The sequence below is a fragment of the Rhinolophus sinicus genome, chromosome 4 (assembly GCF_057876585.1).
Source record: "Rhinolophus sinicus isolate RSI-liver-muscle chromosome 4, RSI-T2T, whole genome shotgun sequence".
NCBI lineage: Eukaryota > Metazoa > Chordata > Mammalia > Chiroptera > Rhinolophidae > Rhinolophus > Rhinolophus sinicus.
The window spans coordinates 1,340,937-1,355,774 of NC_142504.1; the positions used below are offsets into that span (position 1 = coordinate 1,340,937).

At 54.4% G+C, this 14,838-nt stretch overlaps 1 protein-coding gene across 6 annotated transcripts in view; it reads right to left on the reverse strand.

Annotated features, from left to right (window-relative positions):
• Positions 1–14,838, reverse strand: part of TNS3 (tensin 3) — a 167,371-nt gene that overhangs the window by 134,165 nt on the left and 18,368 nt on the right. For 4 of the 6 annotated variants that reach the window (XM_019731607.3, XM_088797632.1, XM_019731611.3 and 1 more), the window contains one exon: positions 659–770. In XM_019731607.3, the coding sequence (XP_019587166.3) occupies positions 659–770 (112 nt within the window). Of the gene's footprint in view, positions 1–658; positions 771–6,247; positions 6,551–14,838 lie in introns of those variants that run through there. The other 2 variants (XM_019731605.3, XM_019731606.3) reach the window with 2 other exon arrangements.

The window sequence follows — 14,838 nt, forward strand, 5'->3', positions numbered from 1 at the left end:
GAGAAGCTCACCAGCAAGACACTGCAAATGTTCTAGGGGGGAAAATCCCAAAGCCCATCATTCTCCAGGACCCGGTTCCCCAGCTCACCTCTGCTCTGTGACACAGACCACGGCCCCCAGCCCCCATTCTAGGGTTCAAGGGAAACAAGAGATGCCATTCTCAGTGTCCATTTACAGGCTTATCAATATGCAAGCACAGTAAGAACAGCAAGTCCCACTGATCACCTGGTGTTTAAGCATCAAATGGTGAGGCTGGTGGCTTTGTTTACTGACGGAAATCATGCCTGACAACAGGCTAAAAGGGCAGTAGCACAGTGAAGCCTGACTCTGAAGAACAGAAACATCTGTAAACTTGATAAGAGATTAGAAAGCAAAAATGAATAACCTGAGTTACTGACACTACAGGACGGACAAACAAATCCTGTTGTCCCCTCTCCCACATGGGTAGCTTTGCTCTTTCTGGGAAAATTTGGTCATGAGCACTTATCTTTATAAATACGGTCGGTCCTGCCCAGTACCAGGGGGGAATCAACAAGCTAAGAAGGGGAATTCCAAGATTTAACTTTTGGAAACTCCCAAAAGATTTTCATTTTGTTTTTTGTTTGTTGCTCACTTTGCTTCGGTTTAATCAGCAACAGAATGAAGAATGTGGACTCACCTCGGCACGAAATCCCTTGGCCGTCAATAATTTGTTTGCAAACCCCACAGACTTTGGCTTTTTTGAAGACTTTGTTCTTAAAACTGTGCAGACTCGCAGTTAATTCTTCTGGCTGAAAAAGGTAAAGGAAGAAATTGTCAGCTCTTCAGTTTATAACTGTTGGCTTTTCCTTTTCCCTTTCAGGGGATAATAAATCTAGCAGCATTTGTAAAGAGCTAACAGAGGAACTTTTACCAGGCAAACAGAACAAGGAGACACCCTGCCAACGCTGGGGTCCCCAGGGGGCTTTGGACACCCTGTCAGCATCCGCGATGGCAGCGTCCCAGACAGAGGTGCATACCCGCCCAGCTGGTCAGTCTCCAGTAGGTAAAGTGTGGCAGGCGTACCACACGCATCACCATGGCTCATGCAATCATGTTTTAGCTGCCAGGCTGGAGGCTTACAACCACCTGCTCCTATGACCAAGTCTCCACATGCACTCCCACGGCCTGCACGCTTTCTTCTGGAAGAAATGATTAACAAACAGCACAACTATGTCCAGAGGAAGCCACCTAACTGACGTTCCTGGCCCCGTGGCCTCTTTGCGTTAATGTGAGCCTCTGTGTACGGCAGGCCGTATTAAGACCAGAGTGATAAAAGATAGGCGGTTCCCCCTTGAGCCTGGGAGGGCCTCAAGTCTGCCACACGCACTGTTACTAGGAGGAAATGGACCACCTGTCAGCCACCAAATCTGTGTTTGTAGACTCAAGGCTCACAGCTGGGTGATGACCTTATGAAAGTTCAGCTGGCCTTGGAAACCCAACCCCAATCCTTGTACCGCTTTGCGGATAAGTGATGGTGTATTCTATCAATCACTAATACCACACAGACTCGCTGAGGCCATTGCTCGCCACCGGAATGGCTAACACTCACTGAGAAGAGGAACTGTGATCGAGAATGTGAAACAAATGGTACAACTATGTTGGAAAACTGTTTGACAATTTCTTATAAATATTTTTAAATCTATACCAATGCTATGACTCAGCAATTCCACTGCTATGGACACTAGAAAGAAACAAATGCAAATGTCCACAAAAAGACAGGCAAAGAATGGTCCTAGCCACCTGATTTAAAAGTGCCCCAAACAAGAAGTAACCCAAACGTCATCAGAAGGAGCCTAGATAAGCCAGCCACAGTGGAGCGAGAGCAAACCACTAACACACGGCGTCAGGGGTGAACATCGAAAGCAGTGTTACGCAGCGTGAAAGAAGCCAGACAAAAGGGCACACAGTGAATGGTTCTATTTATAGGATGTTCACACACAGGCAAACTAATCTATCTAGTTCCTCTGAGACAGAAAAAAAACGAGGTGAGCTCTACGATTGCCCCAGATTCCTGCATCAAGAAAGGCTCCAGGATGCGGAGAAGGAAGGGGAACCAGCAACTCCGTGGGTCGCGGAGGAGGAGCTAAGAGTTCAGGCAGAACAGGACAGGATGCCAGAGAAGAGAGAGCTGCACAGGACTCTCACGGTCTTCCTGAGGTACTCTGAAGCATTCAGCCGAGTACTGAGGAGCACATGCATGTGTGCATGCGTGTGTGTGCGTGCGTGCATGTGTGCACACACATGTATGAGGGAGCTACCCAAGGCTGGGGAAAGACTCACCAGAAAGGATGAGAGGAAACTGTGCTCAGTATTCACACAGAGCTGGGAGTGGTGCCTGTTCCCACAACCAGACCAGAACATGTCAAGATTCACACAGTACTGCACAGAGAGCATAGAAGGATCTGGCCTTAATGGTAGAGAATGATTAACTCTAGACTGGGCACTGCTCCTGTTCTGCCTGCTTCATCTGAAAAGCAGCACCCAAAAGGCTCAAACTATCTCTAAGTAACTTAATCGAATTTCAGATCAAGAATATCTATAGGAGTGAAAAATACCCAGCACCCAATAAGGTAAAATGTGCAATGTCTGCTATCCAATCAAAAATTATCAGGCATGCAAAGCAACAGGAAAACACAGCCCCTGATGACAATAATCAATTAAATGAATATGACCCTGAACTGACAGAATTAGCACAGAAGCTATTAAGAGGCATTATAACTGTATTCCGTATGTTCAAGAAGGTAAGTAGGGACCTTGATGGTATAAAAAGATCCAAATCAAATATCTATGGAAGAAAATGTGAAAATACACTGGATGGGATTAAGGTGAGATTAGATGCTGCAGAAAGCAGAATGGAGAACATGAAGAAATCTTAGTACAAACTTCCCAAATAAGCACAGAAAACACAACCTAAGTAAGTGAATAAATAGATAAACAAACAGAGCATCAGCGGGACAGCGCTTCGGGACCACCTTAAGCAGCTTACCATGCATGTAATTGGAGTCTCTGAAAAGGCAGGGGAGGGGTGGGCATTCAAAGAAATAATGGCTGAAACTTTTCCAAAACATGAGGAAAACTATGAACCCATAGATCCAAGCAAGTCAACAAATCTAAAGTGTAAGTTTGGTGACGGGCAGCACACCAAGACACACGATACTCAAACTGCTCAAACTGCTCAAACCCAGTGACAAAGAAAAATCTTAAAAGCACCCAGATGGGGGAACAATAAACACATTATATACAGGGGACCAACCATTAGCAAAACAGCGGATCTGTCCATTTTTTAAAAAAGCGAGTGAGAAGAGTGTGGAGCAACATGAAGGACCGAAAGAAAAGCTGCCAACCTAGAATTCCATACCCAGCAATAAATGAAAGTGAATTCAAAACTCCTTAAGCTATACCAATGCTTCAGCCATTCCAAGCTCACAGAGCATGCGTTGGACAGCCAGCCATCTTTCCCCTGCTACTCAAGCTCTCTGGAATGCTGGCAACAGTTTTCTCCGGGGACCACTCCAATCCCCACCCCCAGTCCTTAGCAGTCCGGCAGCACTCTGGGCACTTATCTCCTGGTGTTTGGGTTGATCTTGTCGAGATTATCAAATGAGAGAAAGTGTCCTGCACCAAGCAGAAGCTGTGTCACCACTTCTGCCACCCACAGTACAAGCTTTGTGACCCTGGCAAGTCACCACCTTTCTTGAAGAGGAAAGATACCCTCTGCCTCCTGCCTGTTAACAGAGCTACTGTAAATGACCAAGGGCTAACCCAGGTGCCAGCTGTGAGCACTGGAAGCCTATGGTAATTGCTATGGCAGAGTTTTTAAAACAGCTCTCCCTCAGCTTCACCCCAGACTGAGGTGGGGCAAGAATGCGAATTCTTTGAAAGCTCCCCAGAAACTCCACCGTGCAAGTGGGACTGAGAGCCAGCACTACCCATGGACTAGACCCTGAAGATGTGTTTACAGCCCGTAAGGCACTGTTACTCCGTGTGTCTTCATATGTGTGTCTGGGTTTGTAAGAGGTTAAACACTTTCTGAGAACCTTCCTTCCATGGAGGAACGACAGTGCCGCCATCATGAAGTTCATGGCACTGGCAGGACCCTTCTGTGCCATAACCACAGTCGTCACTGTTCCAGCAACAGGGCTGTAGGATGCCAGACGGAGACCACACAGCCAGTGGGTAAGGGACATGGGCTGGGACCGGTGTCCAGCCCAGCCTCATGCTCAGACAGGAGGAAGCATTCACGCATGTGACACACACAGCCCTCCTTCATAAGCCCAGTTTGTCACATCCATTCCTCCCATTGTTTCTATGCCTTTGGTCCTGTGCTTCACTGTCATTTCCCAGACGCAGGACGACGGGCTCTTATCCTTTGTCCTGCGAGCCCTGCATGGCACCTGCAGACACTGAACTGTGGACCCTCCATTAATATTTGTTGACCAAATGAATTGGCCAGTCTGTGGGCCAAGGAGGAAACACTGTGACCTTTTATTCCTTACAAATACCTTTATTCCAACCAGGGAGAAAGAGCCACTGTGTTCCTGAGGTTTTTTCCGTGGCCGCTGGGCCACAGCTGGGAGAGGAAGAAGGAAACAGCAGAGGTGCTGTTGGGAGGCTGGACCCATTTCAGTGGCTGGATGCCTGAGGATTCATTTCAGATAGTGTAATGACATCTGCTGACATGGCATCTGCACAAAACATCTCCACTGTGCAAGGAGCCCAAAGGCGGATTAGACAGCCTTTGTTCTCACCTGAGAGGTGCTTTCATTTCTCCCAAAGAGGTGGGGCCCAGGAGCACAGGGGGAGGGGAGGCCTCAGTACTGCAGTATTGAGCAGGCTCAGTTCAGGAATCTAAATGGCATTCAATTGTTTGGAGCAGGCGGTTGGGAAGGGACAGGGCAAGGCTGGGGGTTCCACCCTGAGGGGTGCACGGTGGTCAGTACTGGTCTTGACTGTGAGTTTTAGAAAGAAAAATCTGTACATTTGGGGAAGGAAGTGCACCCTGTGAGTGCAGAAGGGGAGCCCCCCCCCCCCCGCCCCACTCTGCTTTGTGGTGAGGCAGAGCTTCCCAGACTTCTCTCCCAGGGGTTCCCACACAAAGCTGCACTCGCAAAACCCAAGTTCTGTCTTCCTCTCTGGAACGAGGATCCAGGGTGCACTTGGGGACCTGGGGAAACCTCAGCAGTCCAGGAAGGCAGACAGAGTGACAACACAATTCAGCTGGGCTCCGAAGTTAAACGGCCACGAAACTTCCCACCGGGACAGTGTGTGCCCCAAACTGGGGGGTGACTGACCCTGCCTGGAGATGTGTCCATCCACTGGCAGCCACAGGACCCGGGGCATAGGACTCAGGACCCTCCCCACACCACACCTCGTCCTCAATCTTCCCAGCAACACCCTCTGGCTGGTGAGTTGAAAATGAGGACACTGCACAACTCAGAAGGATGGAAAGGAGCTGACATTTTGACAACCTCTCACTCCTCAGAACATTACCAAAGTTTCCAGGAAACTGAATGCCATCAAGGCCCAATTATTGGACTCAAAGAAAGGGCTGCGGGTCCCGTCGGAGGTTCGCTCTGTTTAAATTAAGCCTCTGGAGGCCCCACCGCGGACCAGGGACTCTGATGCAGCCTCCAGGAACGTGTACTACTGCAACAGGCCAGTACACCCAGCGTCTGCACAGAGCTGAGCGCCCTTCCTTTGCAAGATACACGGGCTGCGCTGGGAGTCTGCGTAATGCCCCATGTCCTACTTCCATTCCCTGAACGGAGTCCAAGGAAGCCTGTTCGAGAGGTGGTTGGATTAGAAAGTTAATCCTGAACTGTCTCCCACTCTGTGGCCTCAGCCGGGCGCCCGCCTCCCACCGGGCAAGGCCCCCTTTCCATCTCTCCTCCTCTCCTGCGCCCACACGCAAGGGTACACAAGCGCACACGCTGGGGCACAGACAAGGACACACGCACACTCGTGGGCATATGAGCACACCTGGGCACGCGCACCAAGGGCACGAGCGTGCACGTGCACACGCAGACAAGGGTGCACGGCACAAGTACAGACTTGCACGAGCGTGCACGGAGGAGAGTATGAGCGCACACAGGACGCGCGCGCTACAGCCCGAAAGCATTCATTTCTGAGCGCCCCGCACCCTGGCGCCCCCTCCTCCCGGAGCCCCGCAACCCCCGCGCCCCCAGCGACCGGGTTCCCCGGCTCCGAGCATCCTGCACCCACTCACTTGGCGCCGGTGCCGGCGCGCCCGGGCCCCGCGCGCGCATCCTCCAGGCGGCCCCCGAGTCAGGGCGCGCAGCCGCATGGCGGCTCCCGGCGCCGGGGAAGAGCCCAGCCGGGCCAAGTGAGGACGTCGGCGGGCGCCAACTCTCCGGGCAGCGGCGGTGCCCCACAGGGGTGCCTTCTGGGCCGCTGCGTCTGGGAGTCCCAGGAAAATTTCGACGCCCGGAGGCCCGAACGGACACGGCCGCCACCTCCACTTCCACTCCGCACTCAGAAGTCAGATGCAGGGAACAAAAGCCAGGCGAGCAAGCGCACGGTCCCCCGGCGCCCCTCCATCTGACACGAATTAGCCCTCCCTCCCCCACCTCAGACCGCAGCTCCAGAAAGGAGGCGAAGGCTTCTCAGCCAAACCCAGGGCGAGTGGAGCAGAAACGCCCCCGGGCAGGCGTGGGGGGCGAGGCTTCTGCCGCCTCCGACTGGATTACCTTCGCCTTCGGCAAGGGTGCCGCCTGACTGGGATTTCAGAGCTCTCCAGTAACGCTGACCACGGTGTAAAAGCAGAACCCGCAGGCTCTTTGGCTTCAGGGCTTTAAGCCTTGAATGCGTCGAGTCACCCAGTGCGTGGGTAATGGCCAGTATCACTAGTAATTCACGCTGCCACCCAAAAGCGGGTTTAGTGGAAAGAAGGACAAGCGTCAGGCAGAAAGAAAGGCTTTCTTTCCGAGTTGCCTCTTCAACTAAGAAAAACAAGGAGCAGCCTTGCTCCAGAGGGATGAGGTGGGGACTCGGGCGCGCTGAAAGCAAGTGATGAGGGGCCTTCCTCTGGGGCAGGGACCCCCAGCCTCCTGCCCCCCCACCATCCCTCGTGCCACCCAGCTCCCCACATCACATCCGGTTTCCAGTCCCAGTTTGCTCGTGGGGGCTGCAGTTTCAGAAGGAAATGTGAAGCCTGGAGTTTGGGAGGTGAAGGTGGGCCGTACAGTGGAGACGGGGTATCTCAGGAAGAAAGCAGACACCTGGAGAGCGGAAAGGCAGCGGGGAAGGGAGGGAGGGCTTCTCCATGGCCTGCCGGACCCCGCAGAATGGACCTCGTGGGCTGCCCACACGAGCAGTGGGGCTTAATTCCACCAGGAGCTCCCGCATCTGTGGATGGAAGAGACGGGAAGGCCACCTTGGCCATGGCCCTGTCCGGCTGGGGCCACCTCCTCCCTCCGGTGGGGCACGGAGGAGGCCCCTGCACGGGAGCAGATGGCGCTGGGAACCCTCTGGCCTCAGGCTGGCCCCCGGTGTACCCCCAGCAGTGGCCCCAGTGACCTGACCTGACCTGCCCGGAGGCCCAGCCGTGTGCGGGTCTAGTGACCTGCGATGCGTCCACAGCTCAGAGCTGTGTTGGTCTAACGCCCGACTTCAGATCCTCACCTCTGCTCGCAACTCCCGATGCCTTAGCTCTGCAGTCGTCTGGGTGGGCTGGACCAGGGCCTTTATGGTTAACACATGTGCGAATTCCAGCCCAGCGAGGACTCCGGCTGCTTAACCTCTCAGGCGCTGGCGCTGGATATCCATCCGCCTTTCTGCGGTGCACAGCAGAGCTGCTCTCCGACCTTCAACCACGAGAAGGCCAGGCGGGTGCCCTTCTGGGTTCCTGGCCCACCAGACACCCAGCCCTACTCGTTGCCCCCGTCGTCATTATTCCCATGTTGAGACTTTCTTTTCTGCAGACACAGCCCTCTCCCCCGTGACTGCAGGAGCCTGCGCACACCCGGCCGCGTTCATGTCTGCTTCTCCAGGACCTAACACAGGCCGGGCACAGACCAGGACACACACTGTAGTGCTGTCCAGGGCGGTGCAAACGCCTGGCCCAGAAGCCACAGGGCGCAGCAGCGCCTCACCCACGGACCAGCAGAGGGACCCTGATCCCAGCAGACAGCAGGTGAACCCTAACATGGTAAAGCTCCCGTGGACCTGGGGACCAGGCTCTCTGGGGGGACCCCGGCCCCTGGAAATGTTTGTGCTGAACGCCAGTGCTCATGGCCAGGCCTGCACGATTGGAAAACAATGGTGGTTCTTCTCCTGGGGACTCCCTGGGTCTCCTACTTATTTGAAAGGTGCACCATTCAGAAAACTCCCACACTTTACTACATGCACGTGATACACCCCATGGGGTTGCCACAAGCAGTCAGCAGTCAGGACGTGGTCTCTGCCCCGAAACCCAAGCTACTTCCCCAAATGCAAAACTGGGAGCCTGCAGTGATTCCCCACTGTGCTAGCGGCCCCCTCTCCCCAGCCAGCTTACACCTCAGCTCTGTGTCCTGGAGGTTGCGGGCCCCACTCTGGAGTCTCCTTTCTCCTTTCTGCCTGGAAACTGCTGCCTTTCTGGGCTCCGCTGCAGACCCGCCTCCTGTCCCACCGCCCTGACCAGTTAATTGCCCCCTACCCCACCGACCTCATCCTTGGGGCACAGCCCTGGAGTGTGGTCATGTCTTGTGCCTCCAGGCTGCAGTCCTAACCCTTGTCTGGGGTTTTCCACACACAAAACAGAGCGGGAGCAATAAACGCTGGGGCAGGAAGGAAAAAGTCGGCGTTCCGCCCTGTCCTTGCCGTCAATGTCAGCGTTTCACCCGACCCCCTCAGAAGCAAGCTGAAGCAGAAGGGTTTGGGGTCAGTCAGTCTGGGGACCCTGGGGACCAGAAACCAGGGCAGGACTGGAGCCCACTCACCCAGGCGCAAGCAGCCCTGGCCTCGCCGGCCTCACCCTGCAACTGGCTGCCCCTCGTCAGGCTGCAGCCCACCATGCTCCTCTCGGACCCAACGCCGGCTCTGGCTGCTCGCTGCACTGAGTGCCCAGAACCAAAGCGAGGTTCTGCCTGCAGAAGACGGACTTCAGAGCACTGGGGTCCAGACCACGAGGACAAGCCCCAGCTCAGGGCCTCGGGTGCATCACCCACCTTGGGCTGGACACCAGGTTGCACTGTGGCAGGAGCCCCTGGATGAGGCCGGCTCTGCCATGGATACAAGGATGGCTGGTGACGGCCGCTGAGAGCGATACTACTGGGTTATAAACCACTGGATACAAGGATGGCTGGTGACGGCCGCTGAGAGCGGTACTACTGGGTTATAAACCACTGGATACAAGGACGGCTGGTGACGGCCACTGAGAGCGGTACTACTGGGTTATAAACCACTGGATACAAGGATGGCTGGTGACGGCCGCTGAGAGCGATACTACTGGGTTATAAACCACTGGATACAAGGATGGCTGGTGACGGCCGCTGAGAGCGATACTACTGGGTTATAAACCACTGGATACAAGGATGGCTGGTGACGGCCGCTGAGAGCGGTACTACTGGGTTATAAACCACTGGATACAAGGACGGCTGGTGACGGCCACTGAGAGCGGTACTACTGGGTTATAAACCACTGGACACAGTAGTAATCCATGAGGCCATGGGTCCTACTGACAGAAATAAGGAAACACAGTGAAGGTCTGAGGAGAAACAGACGTCGGCGTGGCCTCAAGGCTCCTCCCACCCCGGGGACAGAGAGGATGGTGGCAGGAGGCTCAGCAGTAAGTGGGGCTGAGGGTATGAGGAAGGGGAAAAGTTTTAGTTCCCACTTGTCCTGGGACCTCGCAGAGGAGAGCCACAGTCTACCATCTGTCACTCTGGAGCAGCTCTGCACAGTCTCCATCCCCTTTCCTTTGTTGTAAAAGGGGACAGTAAGTCTACAACAGAGCAGGCCCCCCACGCCTCCTCAGTCAGGGGCCCAGACCCTGGCCTTGCCAGGACGCACGGGTGGTGACAGCACAACTCTCCTGCCGATGTTCCTGCTCGGAGACAATACCTGAACCTAACGGTGACCAGGCCCTGCACGCGGACCTCAGAGGCACCCGCACCCGCTGGCCCCGCCCCAGCTCCCAGCCTGGGGTCTGCGGTGGGGTCACCAAACATTCTGGGCACACGCCAATGTCTGCACCCTCCAGCCCTGGCACACGCAGCATCTGTCACAGGCCAGTACACTCCTCTGTGCTGTGAACTGGAGAGGCAAGGAGTCCCCACCAGACACCTAAAGCGTCTTAGAAGCAGGTTACCTCCGACAATGAAGAAGACCTTCGGTTTACAGAGCTCCTGCCCAGACAGCTGTCTGGGGCCTGCTCTTGCGCCCCCGGCTCTGAGCTGGCCCTCCCTCCCCGTCCAGCGGTGCTGGTGGCGGGCACACCTGGGCCACCTTGGGCGCAGACCTCGGGCAAATCCTGGCTCTCAGGACATCCCTCACCCTCCTCCCCTGCTCAGCAAGCGTCTGCTCCCCACTACCACCCAGGCGCACAGACCACTGTCTAGTACTTCCTGATGGGGAACATTGAACACGGGAAACTGAGGCCCAGGGCGCCTAGGGGTGAGAGGGGGGCCTGGGAGATGGAGAGCCAGGGAGCACAGGCACATCACCTAACCCAGCACCCCCTCGGGGCCACAGGGGCCACCTCGCAGGGTGTATTAGGACCAGGACAGTAAGGCCTTGCCACCTCAGCTTCCGTCTTTCACAGCCACTGCTCCTCCAAGTCCCAGCAGGTGCTCAAAGACGTGATGAACGCAGGAGCCCCTGGCCCCAAGGGGGTCTTTTAGTCCCATCAACATAACCCACATGTCTTGGTCGGTGGCTACAGAATTCAGGGCAACCCCCAGCCTGAGCTCCCAGCACCCTCCCACAGCTCATGGCTTCTTTTAAGGAACAAAGTGGTAACTTCTGACATACTTAGCAGAATGTTTTTTGCCGATGCTCGGAAAATAGGCATTTCACGCCTCTCTCCCCTTTCATCATTTCCTTTCCTCTGCCTTCAAAAAGTACAGAAAAAATGCTTTCCTTACAAAATCAACTTCCAATATGTGTTTTTACCCCTTCCTTGCTCAAAAAAAAAAAAAAAGCAACTGTTTTGTTCAAGAACTTGCAGAGCAAAGCAAAAGGGTTAAGGGCCACCCTCCCACCCCCAGGCAGTGTCATCTCTTTTCCAGACTTGGGGTCTACCGCACTTTCCTCCTCTGTCTCCTGGCCACCCCAGGGGGAAAAGTAAGGGAATGATGGGAACTGGGCTGCGAGAGAAGCATCTTTGGGCCCTCACCTGCCCCGTGGGGGAGGCTGGGGTGCAGCAAGAGAGGGTGAGGGCAGGGAGGAAGGGCTGTAGTGTGCAGGCTTCTGCCTGAGTGGACATCAAGTGAAACCTCAAAGAGGAAAAAGGACCCTCCCACAGCCTCTCACACCCCATGTTCCTGCCTGCTGCCCCCTCACAGATACAGAGAGGGGTTCATTGGGGTAAGAAGGGCCCCCAAACTCTTGGCCTCACCCTCCCATAGGGAAAAGGGGTGGAGATGCAACAATACATATCAGACTAGTAAATGGAAACAAGGTTTTTCTCTGCACGCTGACCTGACCCAGGGGAAGGGGACTGCAAGCGTGGAGGGCCCTCGGCCAGTCTTCCTGCCTCTTACACTCAGACACCGGCCCGACGGCTCACAGCTTTCCGTCCTCCGGTCCGTTCTCAGACCTCTGGGGCTCCTGAGTGCCAAGCCACCGCCAGTGATAAACCTGGAGGTGCCTGGGGCTCTGCACCAGCACTGGACTCCAAGCACAACCCCCGAATCAGTTAGACGGCGAGACCCACAATGGGGGGACAGATTCTGCTGCTCTCGGCACCGGAACACCCGAAGTAGAGAGGGGAGTGTCCACTTCCTGCTGGACGCTGAAGGAAATGGACACGGCTGCTGGGACTCACCTGGCCCCAACTCTCCCCACTGATACCGAATTGAGCTATTTCAGGTGGGTTTTGTTTAACACAAAGGAAAATCTGTATCGCTGTCCATGCCTGGTGACGGGCCTCAAAATGCCCACATGGGCCAGGTGTCGCCCCACCCCAACCCGAAATCCTGGTTCCCTGCAGACAAGCAGAGGGTCAGGGAAGTCAGCCTGCTTGGTGACACTCCACGGCCACAGCTGAGGGTGGCTACAGTGAGTGGCCCCAAAGTCATGCCGTTACCCCAGGTGGGCGTGAGGACACGGCCCACGCCCGTCTGCCCATCACCTAGAGCGTCCCTGCACAAGGCCCTATACACCCTCTGCCCAGGGGAGGACGAATGGAGACAGGTGAGGCTGACAGAGCCCTGAGTCACGCAGCCTCGGCTCAAAGCCCCCTGAATTCACCCTACTCCTTCCACTCCCGAGTTCTCCAGACCCAGGGTCTGGCTTAGACAAAACTGGGTAACAGCGGGACCACCTCTGGAACTCTGGGCGGAGATTCTGCCCCTGAGAACCCAGCACCACCCTCCATGTCCCACCTGGAACGAACCGTTCTCAGCCCACAGCCTTTGGGGGGCACCGGACGCCTGGAATCTCTTCAAAATCTCCCCTGGGGCCTCTGGTCTGCAGCTGGGTTAAGAAGCACGGGGCACGGAGACTTGGGGACCAACCACGTGGCCTGGTGCATCATCCCCCAGGAGGCGGGACCGACCTCAGGCAGGCAACACCAGGGGCACCGGGGCAGCTCTGTCACCCGCCGACTGTATGCAGGTTTAGAAGTGGTCACTCTGGGCCACCACTTCCTCCTCTGCCAATGCGGATGACAACTCACTCCCGACCCCACAAAGTTCCGGTGAGGTTTCCACCAGGCCATGCACAGAGGGGCTCTGGAAGACACCAGTGGTAGCCCTCTTCCGCAGCTACGGCCCCTGCGGGCTGGGGGGCGGGGGGGGGGGCTAGTAGGCATGGAAACAGCATCACAGGCTGAGGCAGTTGGGCTGTTTTCATCCCTTCGAGCAAGTCTAACTACTTATTCCTGAAGTTTTTTAAAAAGCAAGTTACTGCGTTTCTCATTGCCACTGCAAGTCAGCATTTTTATTCCCAGGCGGGCATGTGGCGCTTATAATTTTAAAACCCGAGTTAATAAAACTTTTATAATTTTAAAAAGTTAAAGGTTTCTTTTTTGATTATCAAATGAGTGTGTTTTCAGTCACAACACTTATAAAATAAATTTCTTTTCATTGTGAAGTTACCAGATTTTAAAACCAACAACATTTTCTCATTTTTACAGCTAAGCTATATAAATTCTTAAATGTCAAAATTTTTGTTCAAGTGCTTTGTCACTCAACTTACAGATCTAGAACATGATTAATCTACAAGTAAGTCCTCATGGTTAGATGAATTTTAGGCTGGGTCCTTAATGATCTAGAAGCAATCATTCACAAAAATGCCACCGAAGCATTTTAATGAAATCATTTCATTTAATGCCACCAAGCATGGGAACAATATCTCACAACTAAACCCAGCAGATACATGTCAAACAACTTCGACTGGAATGGGTGGTTGGGTGGTGATGGACGGTGACGGGTCACAATGTGCACAAATACCAACTCATGTTGTACCCGAGTCTGACATAATGTTATACGTCCATTACACCTGCATAACATATTTTAAATAAAATAAATAAAATGAAGGTCCGGGAAGCGTTTTTATGGGTTCCGTTTGGGAAGACGCAAGATCTCACGGCAAAGCCAGAAGGCTACTAGGGAAGGGCACGTAGAAATTACTGCAAACTGTTTTATCTGCATTCTGCTGTGATTATCTGAAAGACCTACACGAAGGAAGACTAAATAGAAGCATTATAAATAAGGAGGCCATACACAGGGTTTGGGTTTGGGTTTAAAAAAAAAGCTAAAGATTGTGAGTTTAAAAAGCACAGAATTGACAGTCCTCTGAATCCTACCTTTTTTTTTTCCAAGTTATTCCAGTTCCAGTCCCACTTCAGCACTGGGGCTTCTCATGTGGTGTCTGGAACCCTGCAGACACTGTCCCTGCAGGTCAGACAGAGGGGGGGACACAGCTGGGCCACCGCCCCTCGCTGCCCTCTGCGTCCTGCACACGGTGACCCCCCACGAGGACGCCACACGGGGCCAGGACTGCAGGCTCCGGTCTCTGCGTGTCCACTGGGGACAGGCTGTGCTGGCACATCACTGAGGGAATGAGCACTGTAAGTCAGTAAGACAGACGCCAGGTCATTGGGGCCACTCCCTGGGGCCACACCCGGGCTGGGCCTTGGAACCTGGGGCCTGTATCTGCTGCCCTTTGATTTCTGATAGCTGATTGACATGACTCACCGCCCATCTATTCACACGCGTGGGAGGGACCAGAAGACAGAGCCTGAAGGGGAAGATGGTCCTGATGATGAAACAGGGAAGGGCTGGGTGCCAGGCTGGAGGTCTGACTTGACTCTGGTCAAAAGGGGGAGTCAGAGCTCACAAGCAGGGGTGGAGGGGCGAGAGGGGAGGCGGGAGGCCGGCAGAGGGGAGGCCTGTGCTGATGGTGGCGATGAAAAGATGGCAGCAGTGGCAAGATGGAAGCTGGCCCCAAGGTCAGGATGACCTTAACTGAGCTCGGAATTCAGGAGCAAGAACAGGTTTGATGAGAGAAGGGCCTGGCTGGGGCCAGAGCTCCAGAGGTTGTCAGTCCCAACAGCACTGGGGTTTGGGTCCAGATGTGTGACAGGCTTTTGCTGAAATCCAGGGTCGGGGAAGGCAACACACACCGGACATGAGGTCCCAGTAAGTGTGGGTG